The sequence below is a fragment of the Typopeltis vanoorti genome, chromosome 4 (genome assembly GCF_054136105.1).
Source record: "Typopeltis vanoorti isolate ZY-2024b chromosome 4, IOZ_Tvanoo_1.0, whole genome shotgun sequence".
In the NCBI taxonomy this organism is placed as follows: domain Eukaryota; kingdom Metazoa; phylum Arthropoda; class Arachnida; order Uropygi; family Thelyphonidae; genus Typopeltis; species Typopeltis vanoorti.
Window position 1 is genome coordinate 90029375 of NC_143552.1, and position 27163 is coordinate 90056537.

Sequence of the window (27163 nt, forward strand, 5' to 3'; positions counted from 1 at the left end):
TCTATTGTCTAAGGCACTTTATACCGTATCAATCCACCTATATCTTGGTCTTCCTCCGGGTCATTTTTCTGCCAACCTGGCAGAGAACACTTGTTTTGCTAATCTTTCCTCGCCCATTCTATTTAAGTGACCATACCACTTCAGATTAGCTCTGCTAACACATTCCTGGATGCTGACAACATCAAGTTCTTTCCTAATATCTTCATTTATAATATGATATTGCCATTGATGATGCCATCTTTTCACGCCTCTAATCTTTCTCAGGACTCTCATATCTGCGGTCTCTAGTCTTTGGTCAAGTGTTTTGCTTCTGACCCAGCTCTCAGATCCATAAGTTAAAACTGGTTTGAACACTGTCTTGTATACAGCTAATTTAGTGTTCTGACTATTTTCTCTCTTATTCCATATGAATTTATTCAATTGACTTCCTACCATACCAGCTTTGTTGATTCTGTTGTCTATTTCCATATTTAATTTATCATCTTCACTAAAAATCATGGCTAAGTAGCTGAAATGTTTTACTTGTTCCACAGGTTTTCTGTTCATAATGCAGTTGATATTTTCAATGATTCTTCCTATTTTCATTGTCTTTCTTTTTATTGCTGACCTTCATACCATATCTATTACAACAGTTATTCAATTTAGTCAGGAATCTTGCAGACTTATAGCGGATTTATTTTGCAGTATAACATCATCTGCATAAAGCAAAGAGCAGACATTAACATCTCCAATTTTGATATCATGTTTAATAACACTTTCCTTCATAATGTGATCCATATAGATAATGAATAACAGAGGGGATAATGTACATCCTTGTCTCACACCAGATTTAACATTAAACTATCTTCCTGTACTTCCTTTAATTCTAACTGCTGACTTACAACTCAAATAAAGACTAAGTATTGCTTGATATAATGCCCCATTGACACCATATAACTGTAGCATATTGAATAGCTTGACACCTTGTCATATGCCTTTTCCCAGATTGACAAAACTTAAATACAGATCTTTGTTATATTCGCATGATTTCTCGACTATTTGTCGTAAAGTGAAGATCTGATCCTGACAGCCTCTATATGGCCTGAATCCAGCTTGTTCTTCACCAAGCTTTTCTTCCACAATTCTGCTCAACCGTTTCTCAAGTATACTTGCATAAATCTTACCAGGAACTCTCAGTAGAGAAATATCTCTGTAATTCTCACATTCAGTTTTATTTCTCTTTTTATGTATGGGTACTATGAGAGCTCTACTCCAATCACTGGGAATTCGTCCCTCTGCCCAGGCATTCTGAACTATGCAGTGCAGCCACTGTAACACTTTTATACCACCATACTTCAGCATTGCTGGCCGAACATCATCTACTCCTGCCGCCTTTCCACATTTCAAGCCTTTGATGGCTTTTTCTACTTCAAGTATTCCTGACTGTATGCCTGTTGAATGTTTTTTACCACTATGCTATCACTTGTAGTAAGGCTTATACGTTGGTCATACATAACTGGTAATTGACTTAAGGAATTTACAATGCATAAAATGGATATTAATTAAAGGAAACTTTAATGAATACCTTCAGTACCTTCCTAGATACTCGAATCATTCGCCAGCTTGATGGATCGTTGGTTTTCTCTGTTTATAGAAAACCCACCGATACAGGCAGATACATTCACCAACAATCCCCACCCCCTCACAACAATATGGGGTTATAAAAACACTATATAACAAGGCAAAATTAATCTGCTCAGATGACGATGCCCTAACCACTGAACTAAGCTGCATCCTCAACACTTTCTTAGCCAATGGCTACAACCTCCAAAAAATACTAAAACCAGTAAACCACAACCCCCCCTTCACAATAGAGATTACACTAAATCTATCACCATCCCCTACATCTGGGGCACCTCTGAGAAAATAACCAATATCCTCAAAAAATATGACCTAACTTCTTGTTATAGACCATATAAAAAGTTGGCATCCCTTATCTGCTCTATCAAAGAGCAACCACTTCCCATAGACCTACCTGGTGTATACCAGGTCCTTTACAGCTGTAAATTGTCCTACTTTGGCCAAACAGGCAGGACAGCGAATATCAGGATTTCAGAACACAAAGACTACATCTGGTTTCACCAGTACAGCCACTCTGGGCTTGCAGACCATGCCATAGAATTCGTTGAAAGAAAACTAAAATAATACACCACAGCAAGTTCAAGTACAAAAGATTATTCATGGAATCATCAGCAGCTTTAAAAAAATGTTCCAAACCTCAACAAAATTTGGTGCATGAGACTGCCTGCCCCAAATTTGGGAGACTTACATCATGAGAACTTCCGCCCAACGGCCAAGACAACCCAATTAGCCCACTAGTGGATACCATTAGGACTTTTAGAACAATATTAGTTTCTTGCCTTCTTCCTCATTTGCTTTTGTTAGTGCATGCCTGCACATACCATATTTGTATGTTCCTGAAGATGGCAATGTGACATCGAAATATTGAAGGTATTCATTAAAGTTTCCTTTAATTAATATCCGTTTTATGTGTTATAAATTCCTTAAGTCAATTACCAGTTATGTGCTATCACTGCTTGTTTCATTTAGCAATTTTTTGAAGTAATTACTCCATACTTCAAGGATATCTTTTTTCCTCCCGTTTTCATGTCACCTTTATCATCTCTGACTTCTTTTACAGCACTCTTTCCTCCATTTCTAAGCTTCTTCAACAACAGTGGTGGCCAGTGAAAATTTTAAGTGGGGGTGCTGCAATTACAAAAAAAAAAAACACTTTTTTTTCCTAATCAGCAATGAATTTATTAATAAATAAATTTACATATTAAAAATATTTCATCCTCACCATGAACAAACACCAATAATAAAAGTTTCATATCAATAGCAATGACAAGTGCAAACGAATATCGGCGCTAGATCGCAGTGCATTTGTTTCGTGTAATTAAAAAAAATACTTATTTTCATATTTTCAACAGTGACACTCATCATAATTCAGCCTTGTATCTGTAATAAATAAATAATTCTATGTTATTTTAACAAAATAAAATAAGATTTACAATAAAATAGTTCACCACGAACACGCGCCAATAATAAACATTTCATATCTCGCAGAAATAATGAGTTCAGGCATAAGATACAGTGCCCAAGCGGTAGTGTATCTGATGACGTAACATGCAACGACAGCAAATGAATATCGGCGTTAGATCGCAGTGCATTTGTTTCGTGTAACAATTATTGAAAAAATATTCTTTTCATATTTTCAACAGTGACACTCGGCATAATTCGGCCTTGTATCTATAATAAATAAATAATTATGTTATTTTAATAAAATAAGATTTACAAAAATAGTTCACCAGGCACACGCACCAATAATAAACTTTTCATATCTCACAAAAATAAGGCGCATAAGCATACTAAAAATACACTGCCATTTGAGCAGTTACAGTTGGGAATGATGTAACGTGCAATGACGAGCAAATGAATATCGGCGTTAGATCGCAGTGCATTTGTTCCATAATCTAAAGCATTAATCGAACAATTCCAATTATTAACTATTCAATGTCAAAACATAAGCTGTAACCTTTAATATGTTGTACTGCATTTATATAATGTTGTAAGCATTGTTATTATTTATAAACACAAACAAAATTTAATTTTTTCATTTTTTCCTGCAGGTGCTGCAGTGTCGCAGTGCTTATGTATGGGCTGCCACTGTTCAACAATCTCCAGAATATTTTGCTGCCTTCTTGATATTTATTTTCTATGTTTTTGCCAAAGTCCTCCCATGACTTTTGTTTAGCTAGTAAATAACATTGATAATTAAAATTTAATTGTATTCATTTTATAAATGTGAGCAATTATAATGAATACTGAGAATTTAATTTTTTCCTGAACAACTTTAGTTTCCGAAAATCTCCGCATATCTCTCGCACTACATTTTTTTAACTTTAATTTTCAGGAAAAAGTGAGTTATATTTCAGTAGCTACAGTATTAGTGTTCATCAGTTTGATACCGATATAACTCATTTTATCAGTAACATGTGACCATTTATTATTTCTTGACACCTCCATGAATTCATTTTCTGTTTCATCCTTTCCTTCATGATTACATGGTGATCAGAATACATTTTGCAAATTATAAAAACAACTACCATTTAGAGTAAAACTTTAGTTTAATATAAACCAAAATAAACACTCGATGTTTTGAACTTCACATTAAAGTCATCATCTGGAGTATACACATATGTACAAAGAAACAAGCTGCACTACAATCTACATGACATGCTAAAGTTACTGACCAACCGTTACAACTATTGACCTGACCTCTGGTGGAAAAAAAAACCTTACTACATCAAAGCTAGAGTCCTATAATTATTATTATAATTATTATTATCCATTAGGTTACAAAATTAAATTAAGCTGGAGATCAACATGTTTACAAAAAAGGAAAAAAAATTAATAAATAAAAACATTATTACTTATATAAGTATACATATAAATTACAGCCAGCTGGTAGGGATAGTGGCCAATAAAAGCTGAAATATTGCTTCAAGTCCTAAAGTCAGGATTTGCTGGAAACTAAGTGGGCTGAATGTGTGCCATCCAAATTCTTGGGATTTTTATGCCACCATTATTGTTGAGATTGGGGTGGTTAATCAAAATTTCATTGGCTTCTTTAAATTTCCATTCATACCAGGTTTTTGTATGATGTAATGAGCAAGTACTTTTCCAATCAATTTGATGTAGGGTGTTAAGAATGTGATCTGAGAGGCCTGCTTCACCAAAATGGTTAAATTTAATGTGTCATTTGTACTCTTTTTTTTATGGATAGGGATTGTACGTCCAGTTTCCTCAATATAAGGTGTATCCAGGATACACTAGTCACACATCTTCTCTCAAGCTGTCTAGCTGTCTGTCCTTCACTGTTTACAGCAAGCCTACACATACCAGCCAATATATACATGCTAACTCATATCACCAGCCTTTGCAAAAATTTGGAGTCATTAACACCCTCAAAAACAGATCCATAACAATTTTCTCTAATGAACAAGCTCTTAAACAAAAAAAGTATTAGCAATACATTTATAAATAATGGCTATAGCAAAAATACTATTAATAAAGATCTTCATAAAACTTCATCAAAAAATAATATAGATTACAGTAAAACTATAGCTATCCCATACATTAAAGGGTTATCAGAAAAAGTTAATAGAATCCTACACCATTACAATCTTAATGCCACTTTTAAACTACCTTTAAAAATTAAAAAACATATTCAACTCTTAAGGATCCTCTCCCCCCATTGGCACATCCTTATATTGGGGAAACTGGATGTACAGTCCCTATTCGAAAAAAAAAAAAAAAAAAAAAAAAAAAGCACAAACAACATTAAATTTAAGCATTTTGGTGAAGCAGGCCTCTCAGATCATGCTCTTAACACCCTGCATCAAATTGATTGGAAAAGTACTTGCTCATTACATAATACAAAAACCTGGTATGAATGGAAATTTAAAGAAGCCTGTGAAATTTTGATTAACCACCCCCAATCTTAACAATAATGGTGGCATAAAAATCCAAAGAATTTGGATGGCACACATTCAGCCTACTTAGTTTGTAGCAGACCCTGACTTTAGGACTTTAAGCAATTTTTCAGCTTATATTGACCACTATCCATATCAGTGGGCTGTAATTTATAAGTATACTTATATGAGTAATAATTTTTTATTTATTTCTTTATTTTTATTTATATATATTTTATTTATTAATTTTTTCCTTTTTGTAAACATGTTGCTCTCCAGCTTAATTTAATTTTCTAACCTACAGTAACTCAAAATCTGCACTTAAGGCATTAAAAAATGGAAAAACAAATCTCACACAGGAAATCATGAACTACTAACGACCTTAAATTTGAAAAATAAGAACTGCACACTACAATAGATATCAGTCCATGTAAATATTGAAGGCAATGAAAGAGCAGACAGAGCCAAAGAAGCAAGATACTTACCTCAAAAATTACACGCACTATCACTAATTGATGCTAATGCTGTCGCCAAAATAAGATTGGTAAAACAAACTATCAAGAGGAAGAATGAAATCAGTGAAATTAATGAAAATAGAGAAATAACCACAATCATCGCCAGACAAAGTATGAAAATTTAGCCAGACGGTAATAGGAACTATGAAACATGCAAAAACTGTCTAGGAGTTGAACTAATGCCTGTCCATATTTATTCTTGTCCAGCAATTGCTGCTGCTTTACAGAAAATTGACAATAACCTTAGAGAAATGTTGATAGTTTATTTTTCACTTGGTTAGACTATAATAAATTTAGTTTAATCCCTTATCCAAGTGTGAGCAACCAAAGTTTGCGCCTAAAAGTATCTTCAGGACTGGGGTAAGGTAGTACAACACCGGGCAACTCGTAGCAAAGGTGGACCAAGCTAACATCACTCCTATCTCTGTATCTCCCATAATGCAAAACGCATCTCCTTGCGGATATGTATAATGTTATGCATTTAAGAGAAGGGGCCACTACCCAGACTAGTTTCGACCTTTCTTGAGGTCTCTTCGTTTTATTGCTTCTGCCTGGTATCTCCACTTCTGGGCCTGGCTCCCACTGAAAAGTCCTCAATAATGGTTGAAACTAGTCTGGGTAGTGGCCCTTCCCTTAAATGCATAACATTATACATATCCGCAAGGAGATGTGTTTTGCATTATGGGAGATACTGAGATAGGAGTGATGTTAGCTTGGTCCACCTTTGCTATGAGTTGCCCGGTGTTGTACCACCTTACCCCAGTCCTGAAGATATTTTCAGGCACAAACTGTTTTCTCACACTTGGATAAAGGATTAAACTAAATTTATTATAGTCTAACAAAGTGAAAAATAAACTTTCAACATCTTTCTCTAAATCCAGAGTAATTTAATAAAAAGGTGGCACACCGTTTGGCAACTCTTATAAGTAAAGATGACCTCGCCATTGCTTCTGCCTGGTATCTCCAATTCTGGGCCTGGCTCCCACTGAAGAGACCTCAATAAAGGTCGAAACTAGTCTAGGTAGTGGCCCTTCCCTTAAATGCATAACATTATACATATCTGCAAGGAGATGTGTGTTTTGCATTATGGAAGATACTGAGATAGGAGTGATGTTAGCTTGGTCCACCTTTGCTTCGAGTTGCCCGGTGTTGTACTACCTTACCCCAGTCCTGAAGATATTTTAAGGTGCAAACTTTGTTTGCTCACACTTGGATAAAGGATTAAACTAAACTTATTAAACCCTAGAGAAAAGCTCTACTTCATCAAAGTTCAACAGATTGCCAAAGCAGTTCTACAGATCCATGGTCATATCTAGAAGCTCTTCAATGGACTCGACAACAACAACCAAATGGATGATAATAATAATAATAGGAGTCTAGTTTTGATGTAGTAAGGTTTTTTCCCCACCAGAGGTTAAGCCAATAGTTTTAACGGTTGGTTAGTAGCTTTAGCATGACATGTAGATTGTAGTGCAGTTCATTTCGTCGTATATATACACCCTCTGTCCAAAAGAAACCAAACTTTTCGAAAATAGAAGAAACTAGTGGTGCCGCCTGTTGTATCTTTTTGTTGTCAAAAGTGGCAACCTTCATTAGTGTTGTGTCAACTGTTTATGACATTTGTTTCATTAGAAGCTGAGTTATGGTACCAAGAGTGACAGTGTGTTTTGACAAATGGTCAGAAAATGAGTTTCAAACAGAGAGCTGCAATTGACTTTTGTGTTAAACTTAGTAAAAGTTTTAATGAAATGCATCAGAAAGCACACGGTGAAGAATGCTTATCCCATACTGAAGTTCACTAGTGGTTAAGCGATTTTAAAGTGGTCGTGAGACGCTTGAGGATGATGAAAATCCCGCCCCTCCAAAAATTGGACTGAGTGAAGTTAGCATTCTAAAAATGTGTGATTTCATCAAAGAAAACCCGAAATTTTCTGTGAGATTGATTGAAGATGAATTGGGGATTCCAACATCAACTGTGCACAACATTTTGACCAAGAGTTTGGGCCTTCGTAAATTGAATTCGTGATTTATTCCCCACAAGTTGACCGACCAAAAAATATATCGAATTGAACACTGCAAGGACCTCATTAAAACTGCTCGTAACGACTCAAACTTCCTTGAAATGATTGTTACTGGTGACGAAACATGGATGCCCCTCTTCTGGTGAGTGGAGATCACCAGAAGAGGGGCATCCGAAAAAAGTCGCTTGGAGAAGTCAAAAGTAAAGACAATGCAGATTTATGACATTTGTTTCCAAGGTTATTATCCACAAAGAATTCGTTCCGCCTGACCAGATAGTCAATGGTGAGTTTTATCTTGAAGTTTTGAAGCGATTGATAGCGAGAATTCGTCGAGTACAGCATGAATATTGTGATGTAGGCAGCTGGTTACTTTTGCACGATAATGCACCATCTCATCTTTCGAACATCGTGAGACAGTTTTTTAGCCAAAACCAAGTTTGTGTGTTGGATCACTCGCTGTATTCACCTGATTTCGCACCCTGTGACTTCTTTCTCTTCCCCCGACTTCATTTGCCGATGAAAGGAAAGCGATACGACACAATTGAAAACGTTCGAGCGGCAGTAACCACGACTCTCAACACTATCCCAAAAACTGATATAAAAAAAAACTCATTTAATGAATTAATTAACTATGCCAAATGCTGAATCAAAGCTGAGGGAGAGTATATTGGTTGAAATAAATGATTTGAATAATTATAATTGGCCTGTGTTTTATTTGCTATCAAATGTTCAGTTTCTTTTTGGACAGAGAGTGTATGTGTGTATACTCCCGATGATGACCTTAATGTGAAGGTCGAAATGTCGAGTGTTTATTTTGGTTTATATTAAACTAAAATTTTACTCTAACATGGTAGTTGTTTCCATAATTTGCATAATGTATTTCCTGCTTCAAGTTGCACTGTGGAAGGCACTTAAACATGATATAGCTGTAGAAGTAACGAAATACTTTTTCTCAAGTGACACCCTCCCAGTTACTAACTATGCTTAAGTTTGCTTAATTTCAGTTATCATGGCCACTGAGAAAACTGGACGCTAATAAATTATTTATTAAGGATATATGATAATTTTCACACACATTTTCAGTTCTAACCTCACACAATTTCTATGAAAAAAGTCAGTTTCTTTGTTATAAACAAATGTTGAAACATTTGAAATCAGCATAAACTTCATGAAATAAAACCCTTAGGGCTAATGGGTTTTTTGAATTCGAAAAACACTTAGATCACATTTTTAGAATCAATGTAAAAAAGTAAAAAAATTGTGAGTGATACAAAAACTGCTTTCTTTTACAAAACAAAAAGTGGTTTCAGAACATTTATTTGACAAATAAGATATTGATTTCCTTAAGTCTGTATTAATACACCACAACCTCAGTTCAGTTGTATTCAAACCAAACAAGTATGGAGGTGTGCCTAAAAGTAATGCATTTTTTATTAAGCAAATCTTGCATAGTGATGTAAACTACATGCATTATCTGGGCATTGGTAATTCATTTATCTTTACCCCTAGAGATATTGGAATTATAGCAGTAAAAATCAGTGTCTAGGAATGGGAGACCATTGTTTTCTTTTTCCTAGACTGATTACATGCCACCTGATGGATCCTTGGCATTCTCCATTTACAGAAAACCTTCATATACAGGTAGATACATTCATCAGCAGTCACCCCCCCACCAACAATATGGGATTATAAAAAAGCCCATATAACAGGGCAAAATTAATCAGTTCTGATAACAGTACTCTAACTATTGAACTTGACCATATCCTTAACACTTTCTTAGCCAATGAATATAGCCTCTCAAAAAATATTGAAACCCTGCTACTGCAACCTTCAGAGCAGAGATTACTCAAGATCTATCACCATTCCATATATCTGGGACACATCCAAAAAAATTGACAAAAATCCTAACGGCTGTCAAAACAATCTTATAACCACTGACAAACCCATAAGAAAATTGGATTCGAAATAGAATTTCTGAATTCTATTGACGGATTTACAGACCATGCTTTGGACACCCACCACAGGATACGCTGGAAGAAGGCCATCTGTTGAATCTGCCTCAGCTCTGAAAAACTTTCCATACTCCAACAAATTTAGGTGCATGAGACTGCCTCAAATTTAGGAGAAGCAGTAATTCTCTGATCTTCAGCCCCAATGGCCAAGACCACCCAATTTAGACCACTATGGGGCACTGTTTAGGACTCTAGGCCTGACTTTCGTTGCCTTTCTTCAGCCTCATTTGCCTAGTGTTAGGGCCTGCATGCATATCTCGTTGTTTTTTGTGATCTCTGATAATGATGGCAATGGCAAAATATAGGCAAGTATTAACCTCCCTACTGGCCGATGTGGATGAAATAATGAGACCAAATTGCACTTCTTATCCATGTTATTTAACGGGTGTTACAGAATCATATCCAGATTGAGCTGGACATCTATAGACATCATGGCTAGTTGGGGGGGGGTTAAAGTCTTTATAAATATTTTGGTATATGTTATTTCCTGAAAAATAATAGGCTATAATTGATATGTATACTTATATAAGTAATAATTTTTATTTATTTTTATTATATTATATATATTTTATTTATTAAATAACTAATACGTTGATTTACTCATAACTATCTACCAGAAAAACTTTTATAATGCAATTCTAAGGACATTCTTACAAGCACTGTTTAGTGATATTTTAGTTTATAGTCAGCTAAAAAATAGGTAAAATGTTTTTACTTCATGCATATTCTATAGTTTGTGTGGATTTCACTTTTGTATCTAAGCTTTGGAGAAGAGTAGTTTTTGTTTGTACAGTATTTGCATGCATTCAATAAATCTTAAGGAATAATTTTTTTCTTTTTTTCAATTAAATAAATGTTTTAAGTGACATTTTCATTTTAGGCAGAAAAGCTTGCCACTATCCTAAAGACTGCTAATGTGGATGTGGAACCTTATTGGCCAGGTAAATAAATTAAATTGTGTACAAACTGAGATTGTTGCTTTCTTATAGATATTTAGTTGAATGGAAAATTATGCTATACTTAAGAATTACTGTTGTGTGACAATCTCCATAGAGCCCTAGGACTCATTGCAGAAGGCCACTGTACGAATCAATCTGCATTTCACAAATCTACCATTTATATACAGTATTTTGTATTTTTGTCTGTTAACTGTATGTGTTCTTTGTCATTTTGACCATTTTGCAGAAAGATTCTGATTAAAAAAAAAAAAAATTGTTGTTCAAGGGTCAACTGTACTGCAACTTCTGTGTGAGACAAGCTAAATCATCATTTGCAGAAGTCCATATAAAGATTGCTCATGTGATGACTAAACACGTGTGAGGGAGCCCATATCAAATAATTCCAATTGCAAATAATTTTGCCATTGAAATTTTATTAAACTGCTAGATACTGGATGGATGTTAATTTTAGAGGACAAATTTTGAGCACAGTTGGGAATGGAGAAATACCTTCTGTACCTTCTGAACCAGGTGACCTTTTTGTGCCCATGCTGTGGAGGAGTCTTCTCATATCTGACAAAAGATCAGAAGTATCATACAGTGCTGGTTGCATGGCCAAGTTTATAGTTTACTCACTCTCCAAATAATGAGCTGTGGGTTTGAGACCCTCCATGTTCAGAAACCTCCATGAACATGGAGGGTCTCAAACCTTTTTAGATAGGTGATGAATGTCATCACCCTGATTATTGGAAGCCTGAAATGGCTGGAGAAAGTTCCATGTTTGGACTCTAGAGCAGTATATTTCCAGATTATTTTAAAAAATAAATAAAATACTGTTGCCTACACAATGCCACTACTGTTTTAAAATAGTTATGTAAGCTGTCATCTTTAGAAATTAAAGATGGAAACAAACTTTCATGGAAATAATTTTAATCAATGTGAAATTTTCATCTAAGTATCAAAGGCATTCTTGGTATGTTAACAATGCAACACAAAATAAAATGAAATAAAACAATTTGAAAAAGTGCTACTACATTGTAAGACAGCAGTTAAACAGTAGTGGTCCAAGAACAGATCCTTGTGGCACACCACTAGTCACAGGCCGTCTTGTGGACTCTACTCCCGAGTAAACCACTCTCTGATATCTCTCCGTCAACCACCCTCCTATCCATCTCACCAACCCTATGTCCATTCCCATATGCTGCAATTTACTGATTAGAATTCCATGTGGAATCCTGTCAAAGGCCTTGGCAAGGTCCAGTAGAATCACCGTAAACCCATTACCCTTATCCAGTTCAGCCGTCACTGTGTTATAATACGTGAGCAAGTTACTGAGGCATGACCCTTCACAAAACCATGCTGTCCCCGATACAGTATCCCATTTTCTTCTATCCAATCTTGTATTTTCCTCTTGACTATTTTCTCTAAGACCTTGACAATGATTCCTGATATGCTAATCGGTCGGTAATTTACTACAGCAGTCTTGGAACCACCTTTATGCAGTGGAACTATTTTCCCCTCTTTCCACCCGCTCGGGACTAACCCAGACCCGAGACTCAAATTTGCTTTTGTCATCTATATGAGCTAGAGAAGATTGTCATTAGGTCAACCATATGAGTTTTCTTAAATTCCTGATTATTAATAGGAATGTCAGATAATGATACATGTGGTAAAGGACAGCAGTTACATCCAGTAGCTTTGAGTAGGCACCATGTGGCTTAATTACTGTTTGAGCAGGAAGTAAGTTTTCTGCACATGACCTTTCAAATTTGGAATTGATTTCTTTATAGATACCCTGATCCGTAGAATAAACTGAGTATAGTTGATTTGTAATGCAAGCCATTTGAAATACTTCAGATTTTTATCTTGGAGTATCGTCATGGCCAGTTGGAGCTCATGGCTTGAAATCGTGGGGGTGCTGCAACTTTCAAAATATACCTACACTTGTTTGGATAAAATATCAAAATTATAATAAATATTTTAAAAATAAATTAAACATGAAAAAATATTGTTTATTATCGATAAAATTATACAGTTTGGTATAATTCAAAATTACTTAAAAATTAAAATATATTCTTCTTGTTTTGTTTCATGAAAAAATATTGTTTATTATCGATAAAATTATACAGTTTAGTATAATTTAAAATTACTTAAAAAATAAAATCCATTCCTTTAATTGAAATATCCAAATATTTAAAGAGACGGAGTAAACACGATAAGCACTACGAACACTCTACTACTGGTATAAACTGCATATAAACAACAGTGGAACTGCGCAACGGACAGTGCCGTATTATGCTAATAGCTTGCATCTCACTATGACATGCATATGCTTCGCGCATAGCAATATGACACTATGGTAAACACGGTGCTGCTAGCATCCTTCGCCCTCCTAAGTGCTACAAGATGGATTTTTATTATTTTTTATACAAAATAAGAAAATTGTGTAGGATTGTTGATGATAAAATTAAATATTACACAGTAAATATAAATAAATTAATAAATATATTTATATATTGAGAAAAATTGGGGGTGCTGCAGTTCCACAGTGCCTATGCACGAGGCACCCCTGGTCATAGAGAACCAACTCATGGATAATGATCACAAATTTGGAGTGGGAGGGGGGGGGGAATGAAGGCCCTCATTCCTGCTGATTTAGTTGCAATAGTTTTAAATAGCTCTTAAAACATATGTTGCAAGAGCAGGGCTAAAGTCATGTTCTTACTTGTTTAGCCAAGTTCCCAAAGCAGATAGTATAGCTACCTCATTGCAAATATTTTATTTTGCTTTTTTTATTTTATTTTATTTTATTTTTTTATTTTGCTGTTATACATTTATCCTAATAATAAAGCTTTTTAGTGTGCCTTTCCTGAAAACAAGAAGATAGTTGCATATAGTTTTGCTGTTTACTATGTTTAAAACATATCTTGGAAATGAACTTCTTTATCATTCCACTTAAGTATGCTAAATTGTCTTGCCATCCATCTTCATAGGAAATAATTAAAGGAAATAAAAGTTCCAAAATAAAGAGGAGAAAAAAACAATAGTTTGCTAACTTAATTGAAGATCAATTTAATCATGATGTAATGGCATTTATATAACTAACATACCATAATTAGGCTCTTGGCATTGGAGATTAAACAGAGTATGCTTATGTGAGTTGGCTGCAGTAGTTCCAGTATCTGGTCATTGATAACTGTGAAGAGGACATCACTGTAAGATTTTGCTAATAATAGTGACTTGCTTCTAGTGTATATACCTCCATAGCATCCTCAGAGACCCTTTTGTTGAAAATATTTTTTTTTATCCTGTCTATGACACACAAAACTTGAAGGATTTTTTAATTGATGAGTTAACTAGTCTCATATTCAGGATTTTTTTTTCTCTCCTTAAACCAGTGGACTGATTAAGAACACATATCTAACATAATTTACTTCATAACCTTAATTGCTTTGGCATATTCCTAAACAACCACAACTACTTCCAGCAAGGATAACAAGTCAGATTAGAGCATCATATATACTTGCATGAGTTCATACTCAACTACAAAGCTCTTTTTATTAACTTTGATTATTTCTATCACAATATATTTGTGATAATTAAAACAATTGTTTTTATATACATTTTTTAAAAAAATTCCCTAAATAAACCTCAGTGGTTTACTCTTTAAATTCATAGACTTCTCAGATATGATTATTATATTTATTTATTTTTATTTTTATTTTTTGAATCCTGAGTACAGAAATTTCCCTTAATCCTCTAATTCAGTAGTGTTATTTTATATCAATAGGTAAGCTCTCATCAAGTCTTCTAAATTGTGCTGTTGTAAAATTAATACTTCCATATTTCAACATTTCAGATTATTTTGGAAATGGTTGAGAAGCAGTAGTATTTTGCTCTGTTGCTTTACACTGACAGTTAATTTTCCTGTGCACTTGCAAAATATCTGCCATATTATAAAGTACCACCCATTTATATTTGTAGAATTATTGTAGATAAACAACCTTAATCAAAAATTTAATTATCTATCTTTCAACACACACAGCACTTTTTGCCAAAGCTCTAGAAGGAATTGACTTGAAACAACTTATTACTAGTGTGGGTACTGGTATTGGAGTAGCATCTGGTGAGGCTGTTGCTGTTGGTGGTACTGCAATAGGAGCTGGAGAGTCACCAGCTAAAGAAGGTAAGTTTGGTGTTGCAAATCTGTTTTTAATGCAGTTAGCAGAATATCTACACGTAATCTAGTTGTGTATTTCATAACTAGATTACATAACTAGATTACTTGTAGATATTCTGCTAACTGCATTAAATCTGTTTGTTCATATTATAGATGTTTGTTACAGCAAATCTTTAGGGACACAGTTTCTTATAGCCAAGGTTCACTATAGTGAATTTTGGGAGGGGGGGGAAATTTCCTCTCTTTTCTGTGAAACAAAGAATGGAAGAAATAGAACAAAGAAAAATTAGGAAAACCATAAGGATTGGTAGGAAACAACCATCAAAAACCATGAAAAAGTACAACATGAAAGTCTATACCATTAAAATCAAAAATGTGAAAACTTCAGCAGTTAACTTTGATCACCTACATTTACAAAGAGGGAGAGAATACTAATCATGAACATTAGTTAGCCTGTATTAGTCACTTTCAGGGTGGGTGGAGAGATGATTTACACAACTAGTGTGAATAATTATTTTCCTAATTGGACAGACCCAGTGATGGACATATGGCATAAACCAGTACTGCTCTTTTAGAACTATAAAGAAATATGGCATAACATACTGCATTTCTGTAATTAAAATCTGTGTGGATAACAGCTCATTTTGTGTTCGAAAGATTCTTTATCTAATAAACTGTTCTGATTTGGAATTACTATTTTTAATGGTGCAGTCTGCACATTTAGTTCATTATGAAGATGATTTAGGATATGCAACATTAATTTACATTAACATGTCAAAATATAAACATCATAATCAGTTTCCTGATATGTAATCCCAAAAGGTATTTGGTTACTATGACAGCACTACATGATTAAGTTTACATTATTATTAATCTCCTGTCAACAATTTTCTTCCAAATCAATTAATAATTTCGTACTTCTAAGGTACTTCTGACCGAATCAATCCACCTAGACCTTGGTCTTCCTCTGGGTCTCTCTCCTGCCAAGATGGCAGGAAAGAGACCTAGATTTGCTAACCTTTCTTCACTCATTCTGTTTAAGTGACATACAACCTTAGATTAGCTCTGCTTACATATTAGAAAGGCACTTGAATGCTAATAATGTCAAGTGCCTTTCTAATATCTTCATTTTTAAGATGATTCTGCCATTGATGCCATCAGTTCACTCCCTTAATTTTTCTCAGAACCCTCATATCTGTGGTCTCTAGTCTTTGATCAAGTGCTTTATTTCTAACTCAATTCTCAAATCCATAGTATAAAACTGGTTTAAACTCTGTTTCCTCTACTGCTAGTTTGGTGTTTGGGTTAATTTCTCTTTTATCCAATATAAATTTATTCACCTGGCTACCCACCATACCAGCTCTGCTTATTCTGTTATTCTATTTCCAGATTTAGCCTACCTTCTTCACTATAAACTGTGTCTAAATAGATGAAATATTTTACTTGTTCTATAGGATCTCCATTCAGAATACAACTGAAGTTTTCTATGTTCCTGCCTATTTTTCATAGTTTTGGTCTTTTTATTGCTGATTTTCATGCCAAATTTGTCACAGCTGTTATTCAGTTTAGTTAGAGAATGCTGGAGACTTGCACTAGATTTATACACTAATTCTATAATTCTGATATAAACATGTTAAGGGTCAAGGCCTTGCAGGTGAACATTTCTTTAGCACGTGCTAATATCCTATCTGGCTACTGCTAACTTGATATCCAAATTATTCAATAGCTGTCAAAACCTCATTTTTATGCACTTTTATCTTTGTCCAGTGTGGTTGTACTCCTAAAAATGAGGTTTGACAGCTGTTGCATAATTTGGATATAAAGTTAGCAGTAGCCAGATAGGATATTAGCACATGTGCTAAAGAAATGTTCACCTGAAAGGCCTTGATCCTTAACATGTTTATATAACTTAAGTCATCACACTCAGGAAAGATCCTAAAGGAATAGAAAGAATGTATATCTTTCTAATGTATATCTTGGTTAATTTCTCTTTTATCCGATATAAATTTATTCACCTGGCTACCCACCATATCAGCTTTGCTTACTCTGTTATTCTATTTCCAGATTTAGCCTGCCTTCTTCACTAAAAACTGTGTCTAAATAGATGAAATATTTTACTTGTTCTATAGGATCTCCATTCAGAATACAACTGAAGTTTTGGCACATCCCAAAGGAAGTTCTGTTGTGTAAGGATGGTTGCAAAGATCTTAGAGAAGTTGGTAAGAACTTGCATACACAAATTGGTTGACAGACAATCTATACTTTGCAAAGAAAAGCATGGGTTTGATAAAGGACGGTCATGTTTTATAATAGTTACTGCTGACTTGAATAAAGGGAAGTATACACTCTGCTAACAGTATCATAGTATATCCGTACAATACCAAATTAAATTCTGGAGCAAATACAATGAGCCTTGGCATTAATAGCACAAGATAAAGGAAAAGCTTTTCCCAGTTTATTGCATTTGTTATATGATGCTTGTAACAGGACTATTTTTTGGCTTTTCTAGACAAATATCAAGTAAAACCAGATATTTGGCACATCCCTTATATTAATCTCCTCATCAGGTTTATAAAACTATATTAGTACATGGGCTGGTAAGTTCAATTAACATCACCAATAATCCTAAACGGATCTTTTTTTTAATTTTTTTTTAGTTTTCAGAATTATTTTAGTGGGAAATATGGTACTTGTATAATTACTTTAGAGCACTGAATTTCTGTGGTTAAAGTGTTCTTTTAGTTACTTGATTACAGATAGATTCCCTTTGTCATTGGAATGTTTCTATAATCATCACACACAATATCTTTGATTCCTTGTTCTGTTGTCTGTCATTTGAAATTTCCTGCATAGTTCTGTTGTTTCTTCTACTTATTCTGAGTTGGTCACTGATGTCACATTCAAGTAATCAGACTATATTATTATTCACATATAAAGAACGAATATAATAAATTTATACACTAATTCTGAAAGCGCTGTATAAGTAGATTGTTTTGTACATATGGGGAAAAGTCAATAGTGTTTCTCAAAATGGTGTAAATTTCATTTTGGATTCACCCTGTCTGTGACTCTAAGCTCCCATCTTCATTCAAATATTAGGCCTAGTCACTTGTTTTAGCTTCATAACTTGGCTTCTCATAAACTCAGTTTCGTTAATGCAGTTTGTACAATTCCAGAGTCCATCTGATAAATTGCTCTCAAAGAATGGCCAGCATTCAACTGCTCAGTCCCTTCTGTATGCTTTTCTGCATTCAGAGTGGAATTCATTGCTCACTTTATTTTGTTGGTTTATAAATGGCTGTTGCACTTGGTGGTAGCTGTTCTCATTTCACTGTGAATTGAAGCTGACACGTCTGCTTGTAAGAGGCTATTATCCTAATAATGAAGTTATTTTATAAATATTGTGTGAATTGTGAATATTTTTATATGTAGCATAATTAAATTACCAAAACAAGCCTTCTTTTACAAGCCATTAGGAAAAAGAAAAACAGGACATCCTGTTAAAAGATTCAATGATGACTTCTAAGGCTGGAACAGGCCACTCTAGGCCTAAATCCTTGATAGGCATGATGATGATTATAATTAAATTATAAAATTTACAGTTTAAATATTTTCAAAATGTTAGAAGTCTAGAATTAAGATGTGTTAAACAGGATCAGTTTACTTTTATTTATTTTTTTTATTTGGAAAAAAAAAAAAATTCCAGTCTAATAAATAGTAATCTGCTTATTAATGTTAAATACAAATCTAAAATCTTTTTGTTTTAGAACCCAAGAAGGAAGAGAAAAAGGAAGAGTCTGAGGAATCTGATGAAGATATGGGTTTTGGTATGTCTTTTAAAATCCAGTATAAACTACAATGTTTTGCTTGTCTTCTTTTATGCTACTGTTGGAGAGAAACACAAAAAGAAAATATGAAACAATTTTTCTTAATTGTTTTATACATTTTATATAATTCGAGAGAACTTGAGTTGTATAAAAATGACAAAACTCTGTATAGTAATATCTCATATCTATCTATATGTTCACTGGACATCCACAGATTCTCATATGTAGCAGTAAATCTTGTTTAAGAATACTTGTGCCATAAGGGGGGTTTTTCCAAATTAATGCAAAAAATATGAAGGATAAATAATAATATTTATTTAAAGCCATATGTTTCAGCCTGAATATTACAGACATCATGAGTGGCAAGAACAGTTAATTATAAATTTTAATTATCAACGTTATTTATGCGATCAGCCACTCACCTTCATCATGAAATATATATATGAATCTTTAGTGACAAATGCTTCTGTAATTAAATTAAAACAAACAGACATGTACCCAAATAGCATCATTTCACTCCCATCCAGGGCATTAGAGATGCATTTTTTAAAAAAACTCTTTGCAGTTATTTCTGATGAAATCATGTCCAAACCTCTCAAAATCCAATTACACAACAGTTCTAATGATGGTCTCCTAATCTTCCATGCCGTAGTCACATCGTAGCTGCCAGCTGTTTTGCTTGTTTATCATTCTGACGGAACTTCTCATTACTGGCAGGCTCAACCCACACAAACTTTCAAACCTTTGATTGAATTTTTATTGCTGCTTGTTTGTGTTTGAGCTGGCAGGCAAACTCAAATGCACATTATATGGCATGTTTCAATTCATGGTAGAAATTTATTTGAAGTTAGCATTTGTGATATGTTATAATGACATCAAAAATTTCAATCAAACAAACACTTATTTCATGTAATTGAAAAATTCGACGATAGTTATTAGTTGGATACTGTGTTTCCATTGCAACATATGGTTTTGCTTGAGTCTACACAGCATAGTTTTTGTGGGTAGCAATGTGTGATTTATTACTTTGTGCCATTTTTATTCCAGCTATCTCTAATTGCATTATTTGTTCAGTAGACATTTTGTAGATATTTGCAGTAGTGCACTATTGCACTATTTATTTGTATATGTGTGTGTGTGTGTGTGTGTGTGTGTGTATATATATATGTTAAAGATACCAAGCAATTTTAAACCTGGTTTTACTCCACTTTCTTTCTACATATATATATATATATATATATATATATGTATATGTATGTAGAAAGAAAGTGGAGTAAAACTAATACTTTCTACATATATGTATGTATATATATATATATATATATATATATATATATATATATATATATATATATATATATACACAGGGTGTTCGGGATAAATTTGACATATTTATAATTAATTATATTTTTCCGTAAGTTACATGTATTAACACACACTTCTCTTCATTTAAAAGTTTGGACCCTTCTTCATTCATATACAAGATGTCAGAAAGGATGGATAGCTGGAACCCACCTGAATCATGGAAGAGAATAACTTGTATCATGATGATTCGTGCCCGCCATCAAAATAAGGATATTACGACTGCTGCCCAATGCTCCCTGAATACAGTAAAAACAATCAGGCATGAACTAGAGACTTACAATGGTGACTACGAGGATGTAGCAAGAAGAAAGATCCCTAGCAGACGATCTGATTGCGTTCGTACAGCAGAATTCCTCGCAAATCTGCATGAACAGGTGTTGAAGAACCCTGGCATTGGAATTCGGGCTTTGTTCGTGGAGTTGCTAACTGTAGTCAAGCCCTGGATAACAAGGGTAGCCAATGGTAGGCCGTATGTATGGCAGCAGGATTCGGCCCCTTGCCACACCTCTGGGAAAAGTCAAAAATGGTTGTCTGAAAATTTCTACGACTTCACCAGTCCAAATGTTTGGCCTCCAAACTCCCCAGACCTTAACCCCATGGATTATTTTGTATGGGGCGCAGTTGAAAAAGACACCAATCGCACTTCCAGTAATACAAAAGCCCAGTTAATGGATAAAATTAAAACAGTTTTTGCGGCCCTTCCCAGGGAGACTGTAGCATCAGCTTGTTCGAGGTTCCAAAGCAGAATTGAAGCTGTGATCGATGCTAATGGTGGTTATTTTGAGTAAATCTTGTTGATAGTATTGTAATTAACTCTGCCTGTAATGTTTTTTTGTCAATTCATTAAATTTAATAGATACAAAGAAGATTTTCTTTTTCCTTACGAAACTGTCAAATTTATCCCCAACACCCTGTATATAGATATGATGAAAAAGCTTTAATGACTGTTACCAAGAGATAAAAAGATGACAAGATATATTTAAAAAGATACTACTAGTTTAATAGTTTCATTGAATAGATCAACATCCTCAGGTATCACAATCAAAGAAGTATATAAAAAATTACAGAGACTTAAAATTGTAATAACAGAACAAGTATAAAAAGACAGTAGCGTGTTTAAAAAACAAATGAGAGTATGAGTTCCAAACAAACGTATACTACGTGCTGTCGCGAGTGCGCCAATACTGAACAGAAGCAACGTGTGCATCAGAGAGATTGTAACTCAGGCTGTTGTTGATATGAGAGGAATCTAGAGAAATTTCCCTAGATTCGACAATCTTTCTTTCAAGTTCATCTTAGCACACATGGATGTTAGAAGTTTGAGTCCAGTTTACAATGTGTTGGCGGCCATACACTCTCCTACTTATAATCTCTCCAAATATCTCGCGAGTTTTCTAAGAAATCTTTCTGGAATTTCCTCTTCACATATTAAAAACTCTGCAGATTTTGTTTCTAAAATCAAGGACATTAAATCCGTTTTTTTTTAAGTTTGATGTCCAGTTTTGATATTGTTTCTCTCTTTACACATGTACCTGCTCAAGAAGTCCTCGATCTTCTCAAGAACAAATTATCAAAAAAACTCTTTGTTCTTCTCTCCCATTGCATAAAGTCAGGATACTTTAAATATGATAATAAGATCTACTTCAAAACTTAGGTCTGGCTATGGGCAGCCCACTCTCTCCGATTCTTGCGGATATATTTCTCAACGATTTTGAAGAAAAAGCTATTAACTCCTTTCACTTTAAACCAAAAGTCTGGTACCGCTATATTGATGATATTTTCCTCATCTGGGAAGAACGGTGTCAATAACCTCTATTTATTTTTAGACCACCTAAACAAGTGCCATGAAAAAATCTCTTTCACCTTCAAACTGGATTCGGATGACTGCCTTCCCTTTTTAGACCTCAAACTTACCAGATGTGCTGAGAGCATTAAAATCTCAATTTTTAGAAAGCCTACTCATACTGATAGATACCTTCATGCTTCCTCCCATCACTATCCCCCACAAAAATGTGGTATTATTTCCACCTTAGCTCACCGAGCCAAATCATTACTTACAGAAGAAACGGAAATTGAAAATGAACTCCTTTTTCTTAAAAAAAACTTTTATTAACAATGGTTTCTCTCCAAAGAAAATTGACAAATTTCTTTCCCCCAGGCACTCAACTACTTCTGAAGATCCCTCTTCCCCAAGAGCCTTCATCTCTTTGCCTTACATCAGCTCTATTTCACCAAAACTGGCCAAGATTCTCAAGAAATTTAACTTCAAAACTTGCTTCACTACGCTTCCAAAACTTCATTCATTCATTACTTAGCAAACATAAACAGAAACATCTTCCTACTCAGTTTCCAGGAGTGTACAAGATTTTGTGTGATTGTGGAAAGCCATACTATGGACAGACTGCTAAATCCATCCTTCTATGTTTGGATGAACACTGTAGAGATATTTCCTATAACAGGACTAGAGCTAGCGCTCTCTCTAGCCACGTTCTCTTTTCAGCTAACTTAGACGAAGGCCGCCAACACATTGTAAACTGGACTCAAACTTCTAACATCCATGTGTGCTACGATGAACTCGAAAGAAAGATTGTCGAATCCAGGGAAATTTATCTAGATTCCTCTCATATCAGCAACGGCCTGAGTTACAATCTCTCTGATGCACACGTTGCTTCTGTTCAGTACTGGCGCACTCACGACAGCGCGTAGTATACGTTTGTTTGGAACTCATACTCGCATTTGTTTTTCAAACACACTACTGTTTTTTTATACTTGTTCTGTTATTACAATTTTAAGTGTCTGTAATTTTTTATATACTTCTTTGATTGTGATACCTGAGGATGTTGATCTATTCAACGAAACTAGTAAACTAGTAGTATCTTTTTAAATATATCTTGTCATCTTTTTATCTCTCGGTAACAGTCATTAAAGCTTTTTCATAATATTCCAACCGAGTAAAAATGAATTCTCATAATATATATATATATATATATATATATATATATATACAGGGTGTTCGGGATAAATTTGACATATTTATAATTAATTATATTTTTCCGTAAGTTACATGTATTAACACACACTTCTCTTCATTTAAAAGTTTGGACCCTTCTTCATTCATATACAAGATGTCAGAAAGGATGGATAGCTGGAACCCACCTGAATCATGGAAGAGAATAACTTGTATCATGATGATTCGTGCCCGCCATCAAAATAAGGATATTACGACTGCTGCCCAATGCTCCCTGAATACAGTAAAAACAATCAGGCATGAACTAGAGACTTGCAATGGTGACTACAAGGATGTAGCAAGAAGAAAGATCCCTAGCAGACGATCTGATTGCGTTCGTACAGCAGAATTCCTCACAAATCTGCAGGAACAGGTGTTGAAGAACCCTGGCATTGGAATTCGGGCTTTGTTCGTGGAGTTGCTAACTGTAGTCAAGCCCTGGATAACAAGGGTAGCCAATGGTAGGCCGTATGTATGGCAGCAGGATTCGGCCCCTTGCCACACCTCTGGGAAAAGTCAAAAATGGTTGTCTGAAAATTTCTACGACTTCACCAGTCCAAATGTTTGGCCTCCAAACTCCCCAGACCTTAACCCCATGGATTATTTTGTATGGGGCGCAGTTGAAAAAGACACCAATCGCACTTCCAGTAATACAAAAGCCCAGTTAATGGATAAAATTAAAACAGTTTTTGCGGCCCTTCCCAGGGAGACTGTAGCATCAGCTTGTTCGAGGTTCCGAAGCAGAATTGAAGCTGTGATCGATGCTAATGGTGGTTATTTTGAGTAAATCTTGTTGATAGTATTGTAATTAACTCTGCCTGTAATGTTTTTTTGTCAATTCATTAAATTTAATAGATACAAAGAAGATTTTCTTTTTCCTTACGAAACTGTCAAATTTATCCCGAACACCCTGTATATATATAGACATTTGCACAGAGACTGCAAATGTCTCTGTACCTTACCCTATTCAGTGATACAATAAGACTACTTGTTTCTCTTGTGTCTGTAGTATAGTAGCTGTTTGGGAAGGCATGTTGTTTACTGTTGGGGAGCGAGTTATTTCCCCGATGCGAACGTGTTTATATATATACCCCCCCCCCCCCCGTGTGCAAGGTATACGCAAAACTTTAATTTCTTTTTTTTCCGTAAAGTAAAATGAGGAATGCAAGTTATATGCGAGGGCAAGTTACATTCGAGTAAATACGGGTATCATCATCATCATATTACTGCCATGTACCCTCAAGGGGTGTACAGGATATGATAGTACTACATGAAAAACTACATCATTAACTTCCTATCTACAATTTTCCTCCAAATCAGTCTGTTACCTATCAAGACTCCAACATTATCAGATCTTATATTTCTATCTTCTAAAGCACTTTTTACTGTATCCACCTATATCTTGGTCTTTTCCTGCCAACCTGGCAAAGAACACTTGTTTTGCTAATCTTTCCTCTCCAATTCTGTTTAAGTGACCATACCACCTGAGATTAGCTCTGCTAGCACATTCCTGGATGCTGACGGTGTTGAGTTCTTTCCTAATATCCTTATTTTTAATATAATATGATATTGCAACTGATGCCAACTGTTCAGACTCCTAATCTTTCTCAGGACTCTCATATCTGTGGTCTCTAGTCTTTGGTAAAGTGTTTTACTTCTGACCCAGCTCTCAGATCCATAAGTTAAAATTGGCTTGAATACTGTCTTGTATACAGCTAATTTAGTGTTTTGGCTAATTTCTCGATTATTCCATATGAATTTATTCAATTGACTTCCTATCATACAGCTTTATTATTCGCTGCTAGTTTCATTTAGTAATTTTTGAAGTAATTACTCCATACTTCAAGGATATCTTTTTCTCCTGTTTTCATTCACCTTTATCATCTCTCTAATTCCTTTTACAGCACTGCTTCTTCAACAACCTCCAGAATATCTTGCCACCTTCTTGATATTTATTTTCTATGTTCTTGCCAAAGTCTTCCCGTGACTTTTGTTTAGCTAGTTTTACACAGTGTTTAGCTTTCTTATATTTGTCTCTGTATTCTATAAGAGCACAAGCTAACTTATTTGCCAGGAACTTTTGATATTCTTTCTTCTTTTCTTTCACTGCCTCTTTAACCTGATGTCCACAATGGAGTTCTGAATTTTCTATCTTTACAGACAGCCTCACCACATGCCTCTCTAGCTGAATCAATCAGTGTTTTCTTCAGGGTTTGCCCCTGAATCTCCAAGGTTTGGTTCCTGTTCTCAAACTCTTTCATTCTTTTTTTCAATCATGTTGTGTATTTTAGTCTACAGTTCACATCTGAAAGCTGCTCAACTTTTAATCGATTTAAAACTTTCTTACATGTTATTATTTTCAATACGAAATTCAATTTTCTCCTGCTCAGGACTAAATGGTGATCACTTCCAATTTCAAATCCTTTGTACACCTGGTGTTCTGCACCAGGGAGAAACCATCATTATCAACAATAACATAGTCAATGAGACTTTTCTTATTCCTTGCCTCTTCTCTCCATGTGTGAATTTGTGCACATTTTTATGTTGGAACGTTGTGTTAGTAATAACCAGTCCATGTCCTGAGCAGAAATCCAACAGGTATATTCCATTATTATTAGTTTTGCTCTTTTCTCCAAATTTTTCCAAAATATTTTTGTATGCCTGACAATCATTTACTACTCTGCTATTTAGATCCTCAACAAGGACTAACTTTTCCTTTTTCACTGTGTCAGTTGCTCATTCTCTAAAGCCTCAAAAAAATTCCTCCACTTCTACCTTAGTAGAACCTTCTGTGGGACCATAGGCACAAATAAGTCTCATTGTCCAGTTCCCTATTCTCATATTTGCCCACATTACTCTACTTGAGACTGCCTGCCATTCAAGAAGATTAGCCTCGTATTTTGTGTTGAATACTATGGCTACTCCTTCTTTTCTTGATTGTCATTGCCTGAATATAACATTTTGTATTTATTGCTCAGAAAGATCTCACCAGTTTTTGTCTTTTTTTTTTTTTTTTTGTTTCAGTCACCCCTATTATGTCGATCTGGTACTTATCTAATTTCAGCTAGCTCCATTTCTTTGCCATTCAGTCTTCTTATGTTGATAGTACTGATCTTGAACTCTGGTGATGTTGAGTTGGGGTGGGTTTTAGGATTTGTTCCAGTAGCTGACTTTTCACTGTTTGCCCTGGTTCCCTGGCAAAAGCAATGGGGAGGGGGAGGGGGGGGTAACTGTGCGACGCTCCAGCCAGCATGAAATTGTGTCATGTTGTACCATAATTTTTTTTTTTTTTTTTTTTTTTTTTTTTTTTTTTTTTTTTTTTTAAGCCAATAAGAATACACCTTGGTTGTCTAAATCCCAAATTGCCAGCCCATCCTTGTTCGTTCAATATCCAGGTAGATACCTAACAGGGTGCACCACAAGAAGGTGAGGTTTGGACATTAGGTCAGAAGTCCTAATTGGTTCTCCACATTCCTTTTGAGGTTATGTGATGGCCTCCTCTCAGTTATATAGCTTTGAACCCCCCCCCCTCCCCGAATGCAGTTATTCATCTTTTATTAGTGCATTTGATAAGGTTTCACTGGCCTGATCTGGAATTACATAGAATAGTGGATATTAAAGATCCAACATTATTTCAAAGCCGAAGTGTTTTTTTATGTAGTACAAGCTAAGGCAACTCAGATGCCGAGAATTGTATTCTTGTAATCTCTCTGGTCAAATTTAAGAAATTTTCATAGTTTCTGCAAACATTCAGCTTTGAAATAATGTTGGATCTTGAATAT

At 34.8% G+C, this 27163-nt stretch overlaps 1 protein-coding gene across 1 annotated transcript in view; it reads left to right on the plus strand.

Annotated features, from left to right (window-relative positions):
• The window catches only part of LOC150107488 (uncharacterized), a 54906-nt gene that overhangs the window by 10991 nt on the left and 16752 nt on the right, over positions 1–27163 (plus strand). Inside the window, exons 2-4 of the mRNA XM_090391907.1 lie at positions 10945–11005; positions 15048–15188; positions 18950–19009. Coding sequence (XP_090248033.1) covers positions 10945–11005; positions 15048–15188; positions 18950–19009 — 262 coding nt within the window. The remainder of the gene's footprint in view (positions 1–10944; positions 11006–15047; positions 15189–18949; positions 19010–27163) is intronic.